The sequence below is a fragment of the Sander lucioperca genome, chromosome 13 (assembly GCF_008315115.2).
Source record: "Sander lucioperca isolate FBNREF2018 chromosome 13, SLUC_FBN_1.2, whole genome shotgun sequence".
NCBI classification, from domain to species: domain Eukaryota; kingdom Metazoa; phylum Chordata; class Actinopteri; order Perciformes; family Percidae; genus Sander; species Sander lucioperca.
In genome coordinates, this window is record NC_050185.1 from 31,855,304 (window position 1) to 31,872,817 (window position 17,514).

A 17,514-nucleotide genomic window follows, 5' to 3' on the forward strand; every position below is an offset into this window, starting at 1 on the left:
AACAAACACACACAGGGGAGGACAACATGGACAATAATTAATTTAAATAATTAATAAATAATTGTTTATTTCTAAAGAAACACAACAATGTATAAAAGGCTCTATTACCTTGTATCTCACGTTATGGCTCCGTAGTAGACGTTTTTGTTAAAATAGGCTAACGATTGTGTCATAACCACATGACTTACTGTCGCATAGTAGAGGAATTACCGCATAGTACAGGAGAAGCTTGCAGGCAGTTTCGACTTACATTAGCTGTTTAAAGGTGTGGACGCACAGAGCCGATGGCCAAACGTCGGCAGAAAAGGCAGTTGGGCTAATCAGTCTCCCCAAAGTGCCTCGGAATACACCAAAGCGACGACACGTAATACGTAATATGTCTCCATAACAGCAGGCGGCGCTAATCTGTATTGTCGCCCAACAAATGAAAACCGGCAGCTGATTGGACGAACGCGTCACGTGGGTCTCCTTTCTCCGGAAATTCAAAGACAGACTGTCATGGCGGCTTGTTCAGAATCAAGGGGGTAAGCTTTCCTCGGACCGCGTAGCTCCTATGGCACCATTTTGATGCTACCAAGCCATCACCTCCCATTAGCATTCCATTGACTGCCATTTTTAGCCAGTATTTTAGTTAGCAATAATTAGCCTGTGTCCATGTTATGTCCTTACATATACCTACGCTCTGTCTCTGCAATATTCGGAATGATTGAGATTTCTCTTGGCACAGCTACCAGAAGACTTCAGACAGGTTGCTCACGTCACATTTACGTCGTCTCTCTCAGTTGGAGGCTGCGCAGTTATGCTCAGCCATCACCAGAAAAGTGCTTCTAATATCCTTCACTGGTCTCCGTCCAGAGCAACAGGATCTGTTGGTCCATTATATATATGTCAATGTTCAGAATACGATCTCATATTGTACTAAAATAGTTCAACGAAACGTGTTTCTGAAAACATTTTAAGTGAGAAATAGGCCATGCAGTTGCTGAATCTCTCATCATTTCAGATCAACAAAGGTCAGTTTAAAAGATTTTTGTCAGATTTTTGAGAGACTCTAGTCACGCTCATTCCGCTCCCCGTTTCAGGGTTAGCACTCTACCAATCAGATGGGTCATTTGAGTCCGACTGCCGGCAGTGCCCGCCCCACCGATTATACGTATCAAATCGGCCAAAACAAAGGACAACGGCCCCTCGGACGGAAGACGGCACAGAACACACCGAACAGACTCGAGTCACTGACCTCGCCAGACTGTCCAATGGCCGATTATCGGCTGTGTGTCCCCTGGCCTTAAGTTTAATTATTAATGTTAACTAGCATTTTAGTTAGCGATAATTAGCCTGTGCCTATGTTATCTCCTTACATATACCTACGCTCTCCGTCTCTGCAAGATTCGGAATGATTAAGATTTCTCTTGGCACAGCTACCAGAAGACTTCCAACTTTCAGACAGGTTGCTCACGTCACATCTCCGTCTTCAAGCTCAGTTGGAGGCTGCTCAGTAACGCTCAGCCATCACTGGAAAAGTGCTTCTAATATCCTTCACTGGTCTCCGTCCAGAGCAACGGTATCTGTTGGTGCATTTCATTAACTGTCTATGCAGCAGCCAGGTAACTCAGTGACAAGAGAAATTAATGAATAATAAAATAAAATAAATAGCAGCATGACAAACCTTAAACATTCAACTGTTTGGCTGTGGCCACAACAGAATCTTATTCTATAAGATCATCATATGTGTGTAGCGTCTCTGTCCTGTGAGAACCTTGTATCTCTAAAAAGTCAACTTTTCATATTTCCTGTTTTCACCTTTGTGACGATGCATCTTTTTCAGTGTAATTTACCTGGACTGATGTAGTGTTGCACGTAAACCAATTATATTGCAGCAATTTAACCAACCCCCTGCCTCGATCCTAGACCTACCAGCTGGCCATTTCTGCGACCTAGAATGCTGAATGTGTTAATGTATCACTTACGACTGGCCCAGTTCCTAATAGCTTCAAGACTGCTGTTAAACCTCCATCCATCCAGCTCCAGCAGGGGACCCCAAACTTCCCTTTCCCGAGCCACATTAACCAGCTCTGACTGGGGGATCCCGAGGCGTTCCCAGGCCAGGTTGGAGATATAATCCCTCCACCTAGTCCTGGGTCTTCCCTGAGGCCTTCTCCCAGCTGGTCGTGCCTGGAACACCTCCCTAGGGAGGCGCCCAGGGGGCATCCTTACCAGATGCCCAAACCACCTCAACTGGCTCCTTTCAACGCAAAGGAGCAGCGGCTCTACTCCGAGTTCCCCACTGATGACTGAGCTTCTCACCCTATCTTTAAAGGAGACCCCCAGCCACCCTCCTGAGGAAACCCATTTCGGCTGCTTGTACCCTGGATCTCGTTCTTTCGGTCATGACCCAACCTTCATGACCATAGGTGAGGGTAGAAATAAAAATTGACCGGTAGATCGAGAGCTTTGCCCTCTGGCTCAGCTCTCTTTTCATCACAACGGTACGGTAAAGTGAGTGTAATACCGCCCCTGCTGCGCCAATTCTCCGACCAATCCCCGGCCAATCTCCCGCTCCATCGTCCCCTCACTCGTGAACAAGACCCCAATGTACTTGAGCTTCTTTACTTGGGGTGGTTAAAGCTCTACTTAAGAAATCACGCCTTGATCCAGGGCCTCTAAATAATTATCAACCAGTCTCTCACCTTCTATTCTTTTCAAAAGTACTGGAAAGAGTGGTGTCCCAACGTTTGGCCCACATATTTATAATAGTAATCCATTTTATTTATATAGCACTTTTTACAACACTCAAAAACACTTTTGAGTGTTGTAAAAAGCGTTTTTCAGAGTTTTTTTGAAATACACACACAATAATCAAACATTAAAAGCGGGTCTCTAAGTTGACATGTGATTTGAACATGGATCATTGTTTTCTTCTAGACTGACTGGAAAATCAATTTAGTGTTTCTGGCATGGCTCTCACGTGGTTAAAATCTGAGAAGGTTATCTGAAAGAAAACAGGGTTTTTTTGTATGACACCCTAACCTCTTTCTGTCCTGGCCAACTTCAGCTAGTAACTGGTTGACATGGGAGGGTCATTTGTTTTCAAGGTAAAAGTGCCTTTGGTAGTTAGCATTGTAGGTAAGACTTTTGGGAGTATTAGCAAGTTTCTCTGTTGTTTAGATTGGTTGCTTGTTCTTTGATTTCTTTAGTCCTTGTACCTGTTACATTAGGCGGGTAGGCCTCAGGCGCAATTAATCTATTAAGCCTTGTACTTATCAGTGTTTATCTCGCCAAGGAGAATACTTTCTGAAAACCACTGCCTTTCTCTAACTGTCTGTTTGTGGGTGGTGATGGTGTAGTGGATATGACACATGCCTTTGGTGTGGGAGATCTGGGTTTGATTCCCACGGTGATACATCAACCAATGTGTCCCTGAGTAAGACATTTAACCCCTAGTTGCTCCAGAGGTGTGCAACCTCTGATATATATAGCAATTGTAAGTCACTTTGGATAAAAGCATCAGCTTAATGACATGTAATGTTTGTGTCCCACAAGTGTAGCTTTCTCCCCAGTGTCCTTTTCTTTTCTTTTAAATCGTTTTTTTTTTATCGTTTTTAACTGCTCTTTAATGTTTTATGTAAAGCACTTTGAATTGCCCTGTTGCTGAAATGTGCTATATAAATGCCTTGCCTTGCCTTGCCTTCCTTTAGGCTTGTCTGTACAGGACCATCAGCTGTCCTGGGACCTCTCTCTCTCTCTCTCTCTCTCTCTCTCTTGGGTGTTGGTGCCTCATTTTAGATGCTCGGATCTGGATCTTCGTCCTCCAGGAGATTCAGACTCTCCTTTTGTCTCTCCCTCTCCCTTGAGTGCATGTTGTCCTTGTCTGTTCCTCTCTCCCTCTGTGGGTTTGTTTCCTTTCTTCTATCTATGTGAATGGTGTGCTTGAGCTTTGCCTTGTGTGTTTGTTTAGTCGTCTCAATGATGGAGAGGAGCTTGTGTGGCTCAGGTCATATCTGTTTGCTGGCACCTGGAAGCTGCTTAATGTCCTCCTGGATCAATGCTTCATATATGCTTACAACCTATCCATACTGTAAGTTTACTATGTTGGTCTATTCTATCTATTGCATTTGTTGTTGCAATTGTTACAATTACCAAAATCCATAGCACCTAATCAATGTCATTGTGCTTTATACCAGCATGTTACACTCAACTGTCACAAATTATATTACACCCCAGTCTCTAATTGTTGTTACAAGTTTTCCATTTTACCATTGTTCCATTTTACCAATTCCCCAAAACAAGCCTTTGCACATTGAATATTAACTCACCATCCAATATTAGGGGTGGCTACTACATGTTATCTCACACTGACACTACTGTAGATAAGATAGACTAATCAATGTTTGTTAATGAATCAAATTATTACATGTAGCCTAATGTGAAAGCAATTGCAGTGATGATCCCAACAGAGACTTACCACCCTATTCAGCTCTATGCAGTGGCACAGCCTCCTTTATCTTGTGGTGTCTTAAATAGTAATAATGTGTTGCTGTATGAAGAGGAATCCGCCGACGCTGTTCTTGATTATAAAAAGGTTTATTACAAACAAAGATTCAGCATCAATTTAACAGACCCATGGATATCTGGAGAGACGACCGACCCAATCTTCAAAATTTGCCGCTCTGACTTTTCTTTGTGTGAGCAACGTATATATCCTATGCATTGTATCAACATAGGGCGTAATATGTGTGAGTATACCATTGGAGGGATAACTGACCAATCGATGCCTGTTATCTGGCACAACTCCAAAAAAGGTATCTTCTGTCTTGGGGGGACCCCTACTCATGTTAACAATTTCCAGATGTTCTCAGTAAATGTAGAGTAAAGTTCATAGGACTCCCTTATAACAAACCTTTAAGCAAAGTTTATAGAAAGTTATAGAATGGTCATATACTACAATCTCCTTCATTTTATAGGTTGTCTTACCACGACGCTTATTAATCCTGTCTCTGGCAGCAACACAAGCTATTTTCATCAACAAGCTGTGATAAACCCACGGCTCAAATGGAAGACAAAGTTACTGACTTCCTTAACTAATGAAAATATTGAGCATCTAGCAAGCTAGCTAAAGCTAGTGCAAAAAGGAGAGTGGACATTCTTTAGGTGGACAGAAACGCCAAATTATTACCTATGCTTATGTGTTAAAAGGCAGTTGTTAGCTAACATGGTGTTAGCAATGACAATATGACATGTGTACGGACGAATAATATATTACATATTCATTTTAACTTTAGTTTTATAAGTACTTTTAGGTGGATTTTTGCTTTCGTCAGGTGAATCAGCCTGTTAACCTCTTGCCAGTTTTTGTCCCAAGCTAAGCTAACTGGCTGCTAGCTGTAGCTTCATATTTAATGAACAGTTCAGATGTGACAGTGGTATGGATCTTCTTATTTTTATGTATATTTAATTATGGATATCAAATTTTTTTATAATTTGTAGTAATGGGTTGGGGTTAGGTTTATTAGCTAGTTACATGCTTACTGTATACTGTAATGACTTCTTTGCACTGTCACCACAAGATTGTTGGCTTAGTTTTTTCAAGATGATCAAGAAAAAATTATGGCTGACATTTTGAATTTGTCCCTCCATTGCTAACAAACTGTAAGTATGGCTTCTTGTTCTTGGTTTGACTTGTGCTGTAGCCTACTAAGCTACCGGTTTGACAAGGTTTTTTACCAAAACTGAGCAAACTCCATCTGGACTGTGACATGTGTTATCCTTGATTTAGGATTATTTTCTAAAAACTCCTAATTTCCGATCATAAAAAAGAGCTTTTGCCCTCAGTCAATTAAAGCACTGAGTTGAGACCAGTTTGTCTAAAATTAGATTGAAAAATTTCTTTATCATATACTGCAAACACCAATTTAAGACGACACAGATAGTATACCGTAACTTCACACTCATAACATGAACAAACAACTCAAGTTTACAAGGAAGTTCTTACCGGTATAATTGACACCTGGACTTTACCCAGACAGCTTGAGTAATTTATAGTTATATTGTTATATTATAAAGATGTGATAAAATGTCTCAGCAGTAAAGTAAGATACATATGGGAAACAGTTATTTATTAAATGCATAGAGTGATTTCAAATACAAATACAGAATTTGAGTTCAAACGTCCAGCTGATGAGAAAATAATGTTAGCAAAGTTCATCAAAAAATACTCAGCTTCAAAAGTAAAAAAATAAAGTCTGTAACTTTTTTTTTTTTTTTTTTTTTAATAAAGCTGAGTATTCTTCTGAATTTTTATCTACTGGAGTACTGAAGTGCTACTAAGGTCTGATGACAGTTATTTTTCTCTGAAATCATGTCAACACACCATAAACTGCAATCCTGAAAAAATGGTTAATAAAAAAATCTGGCTCATTATTGTTAGCTGTACCATACATTTTGAAATACAAAGTACCACAGTTATCATATTTAAAGGACATTTCTATTTCAAACTAAAAGTACTTTTATCTGCCAATAAAGAGCAAACATGAAAATATTATAAAATACATTTTCTACCACAAAGGTGTATTGTATTTCCTTACAATCAAAATACCAAAGTAGTCAAATTGTCTTCCTCTTGGCGAATGTCATTATCATCTTGTCATATACATATATATATATATTTTCTGATATGAGCCTTTCAGACAATAAGATTCATTCATTCATTCATCGTCCAGTTAAAAGGGTCATGATTTAATCTGTTTGATTTGAGGATGGTTAATCTTACAATCCATAACCATTCTTGTTTGGCAATAATTCTCAGATCCTCCCAGTGTACTTCAGCGCGCCAAAGATACCACCACCTGAAAATGGAAAAAAATAAACTTGTTAATGCTAAATTTAAGCCTGCTTGGTTTCTTTTGAAATTATTCTCCTGTGTGCATGTTACATGCTCAAACACTATGATGCAGTACAAAGTCAACATTTTTACCTACGGTCTTATGATTTATTATCTTAAAAAGTTTGAATTAGAAAGTCAAATGTTTGAATTAGTATCTCTTAACTTGATTTACTGTCGCTAAATTATGATTTGGTTCAATAATTTTAAATTAGAATCATAATTGTGATATTTTATTTTTATTATCATTAGTAACCTTTCTTCCATTTTTTTTGTTGGTGAGAATGGACTTCTGCAGTTTTGAAACACTAATGATATTATTTTTTGTAACTGCTTGGCTCTCCCACAGCTCCAGCTACAAACCCAGTTACTGTGCATCTCTTGAGCGGCTGATTTGAATGGTAAGTTTTGTATTAGCATAATTTAGATGCTCAGGATCAGCAAGAGGGAAAATATAGTGCCAAGGAAACATGTCTTGTCCCTGCGTTGTTCAATAACAAATCTCCAGTGTATCGTTGTTAATGGATAACAGGATGATGTATTTTTGAGGAAGCAGAAATAAGATGTTGCGTAGAGTGTGTGCTTGTATTGTACTCACCAACAGCAGCCACTCCAGCGATGGAGCCAATAGCAATACCGGCTATAGCGCCAGATGAAAGCCCTGATGAACCTTGTTCCACAGGCTCGGTGGTGGTGGATGGGCCAGTTACAGGTGTGGTGGTGGTGGATGGGCTAGTTACAGGGGTGGTAGTGGTGGATGAGCCAGTTACAGGGGTGGTAGTGGTGGATGAGCCAGTTACAGGGGTGGTAGTGGTGGATGAGCCAGTTACAGGGGTGGTACCGGTGGATGAGCCAGTTACAGGGGTGGTAGTGGTGGATGAGCCAGTTACAGGGGTGGTAGTGGTGGATGAGCCAGTTACAGGGGTGGTAGTGGTGGATGAGCCAGTTACAGGAGTGGTGGTTGGTTTACTTTCGGTACTTTCTACAATTATGTTCTGTGCTTCACCCAGGAATACTGTATCAGTAAAAGTAAAAAGACAAAAGGTTGAAGGTCATTAAAATGTTCCATAAATGATAGCGCATTTAAAATGTACATTCAACTTTTTGAATAGTTAGATCTAGAGTTCACAAATGCAGAGAGCAACAATACACAAGTACTGACTTTGCCTCACCTTTTAGTTTGTAAAATCCTACCACAGATGTTTTAGTAGTGCTTGAGATCAGTTTTATCAACATTTAGGAAACGTAAATGTTTTCTGTGGTTTCAGATGAAGTCTTGTGGACTTTTAGTCTTTTGGTTAATCATACAGTATTTATGGAGCAATTTAGTAACCAGGAGTAAATATAGTAGTCTTCATTGTGTGTGTAAGAACGCATGTTTTATATTAATAATGGGGACAATGTTAAAGATAATAAACATAATCTTTGACCTAACAGCACCATTAAAGCTTGCCAATGACTATGGCTAACCCTTTTAACAAACACTATAAAAATGTATGACCCTGTGGGCGCCTGGTTAACTCACCTGGTAGAGCGGGCGCCCATATATAGAGGTATACTCCTCGACGCAGCGGTTGCGGGTTCGACTTCGACCTGTGGCCCTTTGCTGCATGTCATTCCCCCTCTCTCTCTCCCCTTTCAAATCTAAGCTGTCCTATACAAATAAAGGCCTAAAATGCCTCAAAGAAAAAATCTAAAAAAAATGTATGACCCTGTATCTATGATTTCGCTTTCGCAGCCTTCGCCTTCTGTCACCAACCATTAGAAAATTCTACAGCATTGGTCTTTTGTTTTATCCAGTTCCTTTAAAATATAATGCCAAGTTTGAAAGTAATACCATTTTATTTTCACAATCAACAAAAGTAAGCCAGTTTACTGCGACAGTACAGATTAATGAAGTGTTATTAAATGTGCTGTGTGCCAGGTCATCTTTTTTATTACATTCCTACAGTTATTTATTACATTGACTGAGCAATGTAATAGATAAAGCTTTAGCTAGCACTTAGCTAATGGTTAAGCTAAGTGAAGTACAGCAGGTTGTGTATTTTTTATGCCTAAAAATGTAAGGATAAGGTTTTAATTTTTAATAAATTGCCACAATTTCATAATTAGCATAGAAAGTCCTTTGTCATAAAATAGGAATTAAAACTGAGTTGACAAGGGCAAAGGTATGCCACACATGTCGAATGTTCCTCAACCTAAACTCCCCACTTTTATTTTCTATTTCCTTATCAGAGCTCATCCATTGTTTGCATGCTGATATTTATGACATTTGAGGACAATGTTAGTTGAAATGAGGAAGCCTCTGCTGATATTTTGTGACTGCTTCATATTTAATCACAATAATCTTACTTGTTCTCCCTTAAATTACCAAAGTTACCTGAAGCCACTGATGTAATTGCCACAGTTGAAGGTACCATTGTAAAAAAAAAAAAAAGTATATATTCTGTGCCACTTTTTAATAAGGCACCATTTTAAAAGGGGTTATACGCTGTACCTAATTCTTTGTAAATCAGTTATAAACATTAATAAAAAAAAACTTTTGGTTGCCAGGTTGTAAAAATCCCTTTGACCAAAATCTATTTGACTCATTAACACTTACATATGCAGACTTGATGATTAAAACCCTTTATTAATGACTTATTAATACTTATCAGAAAAAGAAACATGAACATTTTTTAATGATTGCCAACATTTATAACTACATTATTACCAAATAAAAATAGAAACAACCTGGCAACAAATCTTGTCTTAATTATGGCTTGTAATTGACCTATAAAGCATTAGTAAATTATTTATTAACCATTAATAAAGCCATTAGTTACAACTATACATTATTTGTAAAGGGAACCTTATTAGAAAGCGATACTAAAGAGTCTGTATAGTAAATATGGATATTATTTTTTTACCTGTGCCAAGAAGGCAAAGAGCCAGGATGGGAAGATTCAGCTGCATGGTCTCAGAGTGAAAGTGCCACAAAAACAGGGAATAAATCTGTGTCTTGAAAGATGTTGTTTTGATTGTGAGCTGTGCTGCTAGAAACACAAAAAACACAAGCATACCTATTATATACATACTACTATTAGTATGTATACTACTACTACACTATACATATTAAGTTCTGCGCAAGTACACATGTAATATGTTCTGGTTCTTATCTGCGAAATTAGAACCTGATTAAACCTTCCTGGTTCACAAATGTATATACTTACCGAATAGAGTTGACAACCCCATTTTAGGCTGACCCACATTTATCATATACGCCCAGAGTACAAACATCAGACTAAGTATCAAATTAACATAAATGATATGTGGGAATAATATTTTAGAAGAATGAGTGCTATTCGGAAATAAAATTCAGATTATATTCATATCAGTTGCGGTTTGATTACTATTTACCGTTATATCACTGTTTCTGACAAATAAAAGAAAACATTGATTTACAAATAAACAGTAATACCAAAAAAGTAAATAAATTCCAAGTTAATATATTTTGTGGTCATATCTGAGCGTAATTACCCTAGCCTTACTTTACAGCCCACCAAATCTTACCGCACAGGAAAACTGGTACAAAGATACTTGCCTGTAAAATAGATTAAACGTAGAACTCCAGATTTTCTCTAACAGATTGATGGAAACTTCATGAGGAGAGCTGTGTTACTCACCTGAGAGGCTGACAACGACGTCTTTCTTTTCCCGTAAGACCAGAGGATATTGTGCTTTTATGACCCCTTTATCGCCCCATCATCTCTAGCCCTCCCATTGTTGTGTGTGTGTGTGTGTGTGTGTGTGTGTGTGTGTGTGTGTGTGTGTGTGTGTGTGTGTGTGCTTGTCTGTGTATGTGCTGTAATACGTCACAACAGCTCAGCCATAAGAACAAAGCATGTATTGATTTAATATGTTTATTAATGCTTACCTCAGGGCTTTTTTTGTTTTTTTATGGCTCACTCACTGCTGCACATTCAGGAGACATCATGAGGAAGTACATATCATCCCCCTATGATGTATATTAGAAAGTGGAACTGGGACTCAACTTTAACAGCATGTTAACAGGAAGAGAAATAACCAACAGTGAAACGTCTGTCAAAGCTCTTGGTGTCTTGGTAGCAGTTAATACCAATGTAGAGCACGGAAATATTGAAAACTGAAACGGACCTACAAAATGACAGCATTGGTCACTTGCCTTTAAAACGTTTAGTGTTTACCTGACAGGCACCTCTTGTGTGTCGTATGAATTCTGACTTTTTTGTCTCAGAGGCAGTAGTATAACATTGTTATATGTAAACCCCTTGTGGATAAAGTTTGGACAAATGTTTATGGTCAGCAATAATTGGGAGTCTGACACTGTTAACAGTCAACATTGGTTTCATTTAACAATTGTCATCTTTGTCCAAACTTCATCAAATAGTTTTTGTGCGTAAACCAAACCAAATCTGAACCATATAGTGGGAACAGACCAAAAAACAATTGTGCTTGCCAGAAAAAAATTTATGATGTCTACACCATACAAGGCCTTAAGTTATAGGATCACTTACAGAGTGAATTGCTCTCCTCTTGCAGTTGTTTGTACTGGGTTCCTTTAGCTTGTCCTTAAGTCCGCTTAACTAGGTAAACTAGCCAGCTAGCATCTGTAGCTGCAGCAATAAAAATTGATCCAACAGGCAGCCAAGAACAAGGTTACTGTCTGAAGGTCCCTCAGTTTGTTCTGCTTGGTGAGCTGCAAACATGCTGTCGCCACAGCACAGCAGTCATTTACATGGATACGGTGGGGAAGAGTCATAGTTGCCAATTTTTCCCAGTGACCAACCTGCAACAAAAACAATCCCCTGCAGCCCAGAGAACATTTTCCCCATTGACGACTTGTATAAAAGACACTGTTGACATGCATGTTTAAACTGTATTTGTCAAACACTTTGCAGAAACACTCTGTTGTGTGTGCATGTAGTCATCTCAGCAGTGTACAGTACTGGTACAAGCCTAGTTCATGTGGTGGGGCCATCCAGAGGTTGTACCATTGGCAACATGATGTGAAAACAAAACACAGAGGTGTAAAAAGCTAGCCTGGTTAAAAAATCTGACTACTCTACCAGCGACTCTAAAATTCACAAAGTTATATCTTGTTTTGTTTATTCTATACAAAAAAGAAGTGTAAAAACACAAATTCACCTTTTCATTTGGCTTGGTTGGTTGTAGTGAGATAGGGTAAAGAGCTGTTGCTTCCCTGAGGTGCCAATGCTGGAAAATAGGACTGTGCCAGCCAAGGAAATTAATGCTTTACATTAAAATGCATTCAAACAACTAACATGTCTATAGAAATATATATATATAAAATATATTTTATATATAAAATAAAATAATGTATAAAATACAAGAAAAAACAAATGACAACAACATGAAGAACATAGTTGTGATAGATGTCAGTTTAGTTCAGGACCAGAGTACCAAAAGATCTGGAGCTTCTGGAAAAAAAAGTTTTTTTTTATTGTTTCTGTATTGCACTGGGAGCCACTCAATTGGTTTAAGTATGGAGTAATATGTTTGACTTGAAGCCTTGGGACTGATTTTTCAAGCACAACATCCACCAAAAGTGCACTACAGTCATCTATCCTTAAGATAAATCTGACTCTTTTTACGGAATCATTTTGACATGGGAATCTTCTTTCACGAGCTTGTTAATAGAGCCGAGATAAGATATACAAGGTGTCTCATCTGTTATCAGAATATAAATGATAAACTGTATTATCTTAACTTACGTTGTCAAGCAGTAGCAGGTATGAATAAAAAGCAAATATCCATGGATTGACCCTTGTGGAGCCCCTGAGAAACAAATAGTTTTAGCAGATTTAAAGCTATAAAGTCATACTCTTTCGAGAAAACCTGTTATGAACAGTGTTATAAACAACCTAATCTTGTTTTCTCATCGACTGTCATGAAAATAACTTTTCATTTTTAAATTATCTTTTATTTGTGCTATACTGCCAGTGTGTTTTCAAACAGAATTACACTCTCATTGACAATAGATACCTTCCAGAGATGATAAAGACTGCCATTGGGAGTAAAAAGTAGTAATGTAGCAACAGAATTTTAGTGATTATTTTGTCTAATTGTGTTGTACACGGAAAGTTGTTCTGGCCAATACCAACAGGAACAAGAGTGCAGTTTACTAACTAACCCTAAATACTTGATTAAGTTTGACAGTATGCAATATGGCTTTTTATTAATCAATAGTGTGTGTATTTGACTAACTCTTCAATCAAAGTAGAAAAAGGTTTGACATTGGGGAGTGTGTATGGCTAAGAACTCATTTTATTAATGGTTATGACATGGCATTAGGTTTTATCTTCGTTTACCCTACCTTCTTTTATTGGGATTACACTTTGGTCTGGAATACAGAATACACTGTGCCTGTAAAATGGCTTTAGTGTCTGGCCTGATTTAGTATTGGTACGGTCCAACAATTCTGAATGATGACACATTTACACTATCATGTCCTTTTGTGAATCTATTAATTTTTGAATGTTTAACATCAGTGTGAAAGCGTGATGACCTAAGATAACACCTGCTATTCTGCGATCATACCGGATTGAAAGAGAGTTATAGTTGTAATTTCATTTTGAGAATTCACCACACCTTAAAACCAAATAAACCAGGGAGGACAGTTTACTACAACAATCAAATTTACCGTGACGTAAACCAAACTGAACTCGGGTTCACAGGACGTAAAACTGTGTGATTCCAGGTGTCTTCACTCTTGTTTCTTTTTTTATTATCATTGCCTTCTGGATTTTCTTTCTCAGCTACTGGGGGTCTAGCAGATATACGGCTGCTTACGACTGCACAACACATTACATAAAGGATTGTGTTCTTTATTCCAGTCACTGTGGAGTGGCAGCAGCTGACATGCTCACTGCAAGAACAAAAGAACGCTTACATCTTTGATGAGCTAAGGTCATGCCCTTACACTTTTAATCAGCCAAAGTTTTTGAAAATGTCAGTGAAGTCTTGAACTTGCAGCACACCCTGAAACAAAAAAACTATAACATGTAGTAGTGTCTCCATACTCTGATGACCCTGGATTCACTAATGCAGCATTCAATGCTCTCTGCATTTTCAGAGGAAATGAAACTTAACTATGCAGTAAGGAAACACAAGGAATCCTCAGGTAATTACAGCTTATCTGAAGCCACGGAAGCACTAGTTCTTAAAGTTATTATCTTTGACCAATGGAACATTCCAGAGCTTTAAATAGGACACTAGACACGTAAACTGGTGTGAGACTTTAATACTAACTGCCTGAAAACTTAACTTGGTCACACCGCTGTACACTATGGATATATGTGTTGCAGGCTATTGTAAAGATTTGGCGGTTGTAGTTTATAATTGCACAATTTAATTATTGGGAATACATTTAGCTTTCTTTGACTTGATTTATTTGCATTGTGAATTTACTCTATGAGATAACGGTATGACGTTAGAGTTTACACTAATTAAATGGATCTTGGACTTCCTGAGTCAGCGGCCACAAAGAGGGTGGAGATCACATTATCTGGGGTCCACTTCACTTCAATTGGGACACTACAAGGTAGTGTCTTGTCACCACTGCTATATATATTGTACTGACTGTAGTCGCAGTAGTTACCCTAGACGTCATATAATTACATTTGCAGGTAATACTGCTGTGATTATTTACTGGAGCGAGATAAAACTGAACATGGTCCAGTGTTGCATGAATTTGCTGAATGGTGTGAAGCCTCCCAGTTGCATTTGAATATGTCCAAGACCAAAGAGCTGGTCTTTGATTTTAGACGTGTGGCTCCCTTACCCACTCCGACTCTGATAAGAGGAGAGGAGATAGAGATGGTGACGGAGTACAAATATCTCGGTCTTATCATTGACCATAATTTATCCTGGGATCAGTGTGCTGATGCTGTTTTTAAAAAGGGCCAACAACGCTTGTATTTTCTTAGGAAACTTAATTATTTTAATGTTGATAACAAAATTCGGACTCTTTCTACAAGTCCTTTATCGAGAGTACTTTCTCCTATTGTATTGTATGCTGGTATGGACATTCAAAAATCACCCTTAGGAATAAATTGGGGAAGATTGTTAAAACCTGTGGAAAAATCATTGGTAAGCAACAGGTAGACCTGTACCAACTATATCTGACCAGATTGGCACAGAAGGCAGACAGGGTTTGCATGGATACCACCCATCCACTAACAGTGGAGTTCAAGCCGCTCACTTCTGGTCGTAGATATAGATACCCTAACGTCAGAACCAACCGAGCAAAAAACTCATTCATTCCCATGGCAATAACCCAATTAAATAAGATGTGGGGAGGGGTATGACTGGAGGAGGAATATATGTGAAGTACTGTGCAGTAGTTTCATTTATTTATGACATTAGGCCTTTTAGGGAAGTGCAACATACTCCTTTTAACTGTATTCTATTTATTGATGTGTGTATGTTATGTGTTAGATAAATAGTGCTGTAGATGTCTGGTTCAATGTTCGTGTTGTGGATTATGTGTCAATATGCCTGTACTGTACAGCAAATTGCCTCTCTGGGACATTAAAGTTTTCCAAGTCGAAGTCTATGTCTAAGAGTTTAGGATTAGTGGTCAGACAAAGCAAGCGATTTAAAGACCTTGGGCTTTAGGAAATTGTGACAGGCATTTACTGACATTTTATAGGCAATAGACAACAACAACAATTAATGGATTAATTAGTAATAAAAATCAAGTAATAAAATCAAGTAATTGTAAAGTAAAGTAATTAATTGTTTTTATAACATACAGTATAAGCCCTAAAAACTTTGGCAACAAATACAGCACTCTATGTCAGGGCTGTGTGTCGAAAAAAAGTATTAAAAAAATATTAGTGCACCTTTAAGAGGGGCCCATCAAAATTAAGCTTTAAAAGAGCAGTGTGATTTAGTGGCATCTAGCGGTGAGTTTGCAGATTGCAACCAACCAAGTAAATACCCCTTCCCTCACTCCTCCCTTTACAAGGGTGTAGTAAAAACTACAGTGGCCTTCAGGGAACGTAAAACCACGAAGGGCCCTCTACAGGATTTGGTTTGTTCATTCTGGGCTAGTGTAGAAACATGGAGGTTCAACATGCCGGGCTCTGTGGAAGACAACCCACTCCCTATGTAGATATGAAGGGCTCAAGCTAAAGAAAACACAATTCTAGGTTAGGGGCTCACAAATGACATAAAAACACACACCCATGAAAGAGTCACATAAAATTGCATACCATTAGATCCCCTAAATCCTACACACTGGTCCTTTAAGGAGTGTATACACACAATGCACAGTGGGAGGAAGCTCACTCTTATCCCAGGGCCTAGTTGTGGGTTAATCCAGTCATGAAATAGTTCAGTTCTGGAGTGCCATCATATTAGAGATGAATGAGTTTGGGTGTAAATTTACAAATGTGTCTGGCAAAGAAAACAGACACATAGGTGTGGGCTCTGTGCATTTATGGTTATGATTGGAAAAAGCTTCTAAGATTTGCATTCAGATAACTACGTTTACATCATGCAAAAAAATAATAATACTGTCAAATTATGGATCAACTTTTTTCAGTTCACAAAATATCTTATTTTCACAAAACTAAGACAAACAAACATACAATAAACTTTATTTTTCTGTGATCAGTGACCTGACTCACACAGATTTGAATCCAATAATCAGAGAGCAGTTGTTGGTTGGTAACATATTAGTGTATCCCAGCTACAATATGGAAGCTTACTTGATCATTGTGAATGTTGATGCCAGACTCTCTCATTAACACACATCCATCAGACACTCCCCAACAAGGCCAACAAAGCTGGGTCAATTGAATTTAAAGGGAGCGTTTACTTGAGCTGATTGCAGCATCTGAGGGCTGATAGTAGTTTAGCATGGATAGACTGCAGATACAGAGACTGTCAGAGGTGTTGATTCAATTGTGGATTTTTTTTTTTTTTTTTTAGCTTTTTAGCTATGGCACATTTAGCGTCTTTCAGCTGATTGTTTTGGTTTTACAGCACATTCACTGTTTGGTTCAGTTTTACCTCTCTCATAAGATTTGTCTCCAGCAGTAGTGGGCAGATATATAACATGGAGGTGCTGGTGGGGACCAAACATAGACTGTATGGGACCAAACCAGAGCTAAAGGGAGGCTCTAAATAACTAATCACTAATGTCTACTGGATGTGTAAACAGGCAACTATTAACTGACACATTAGCCATTATAACGTGATTATATGTTAATATTGTGTTTACATGCTGCACTGCCCCCAAATTGCCAAAACATGTATTAATGCAGATTTACATAAAGTTTTGAATGCAGGTGTTTGGACATTGCTTATTTTATTTAGGTAAAGTATCTGCATATTTCTTCCATTACTGTTAGAAAGACACCATCAAAAAAACATAATTGCAAAACTGTTTATGTTTATATTCAGATTCAGTTGTGCATCTGTCAGTAGGATAATTGGAGCTGACCTTCAAAATAAAAGCGAATACTTGTGTAATATCAAACATTCTCTATTACGTCTCTGGCTCTGGTAATATGATTATACCGCCTTGTGAATCCTCTCATCGGAAGTACCACCTTTATTCCGGTGCCGGGTCAAGACTTTTATTTTGA

The 17,514-nt window shown here is 38.3% G+C and overlaps 1 protein-coding gene across 2 annotated transcripts; it reads right to left on the bottom strand.

Annotated features, from left to right (window-relative positions):
* Nucleotides 1–6,661: 6,661 nt before the first annotated feature.
* LOC116056033 (cell wall protein DAN4-like) lies at nucleotides 6,662–10,655 on the bottom strand. 2 transcript variants are annotated; one of them, XM_031308152.2, is made up of 4 exons: nucleotides 10,543–10,655; nucleotides 9,787–9,877; nucleotides 7,476–7,892; nucleotides 6,662–6,842 (listed from the first exon to the last, which is right to left on the bottom strand). In XM_031308152.2, exons 2-4 carry the CDS (start codon nucleotides 9,830–9,832, stop codon nucleotides 6,799–6,801), a joined length of 507 nt encoding a protein of 168 aa, XP_031164012.1. In that variant the 5' UTR covers nucleotides 9,833–9,877; nucleotides 10,543–10,655; the 3' UTR covers nucleotides 6,662–6,798. The 2 variants fall into 2 exon arrangements, with proteins under 2 accessions (XP_031164012.1, XP_035864602.1); XM_036008709.1 differs by lacking the exon at nucleotides 10,543–10,655 and adding an exon at nucleotides 10,430–10,525.
* Between the last annotated feature and the right edge of the window lie 6,859 nt (nucleotides 10,656–17,514).

What these genes read in the sequence shown, in the direction of transcription:
- LOC116056033 (XM_031308152.2), bottom strand. Translation starts at nt 9,832, where the DNA reads ATGCAGCTGAATCTTCCCATCCTGGCTCTTTGCCTTCTTGGCACAG. An exon ending in TCTTTGCCTTCTTGGCACAG is followed by an intron (nt 7,893 to 9,786) that starts GTAAAAAAATAA and finishes TTACTGATACAG; the next exon opens with TATTCCTGGGTGAAGCACAG. An exon ending in CGCTGGAGTGGCTGCTGTTG is followed by an intron (nt 6,843 to 7,475) that starts GTGAGTACAATA and finishes TTCCATTTTCAG; the next exon opens with GTGGTGGTATCTTTGGCGCG.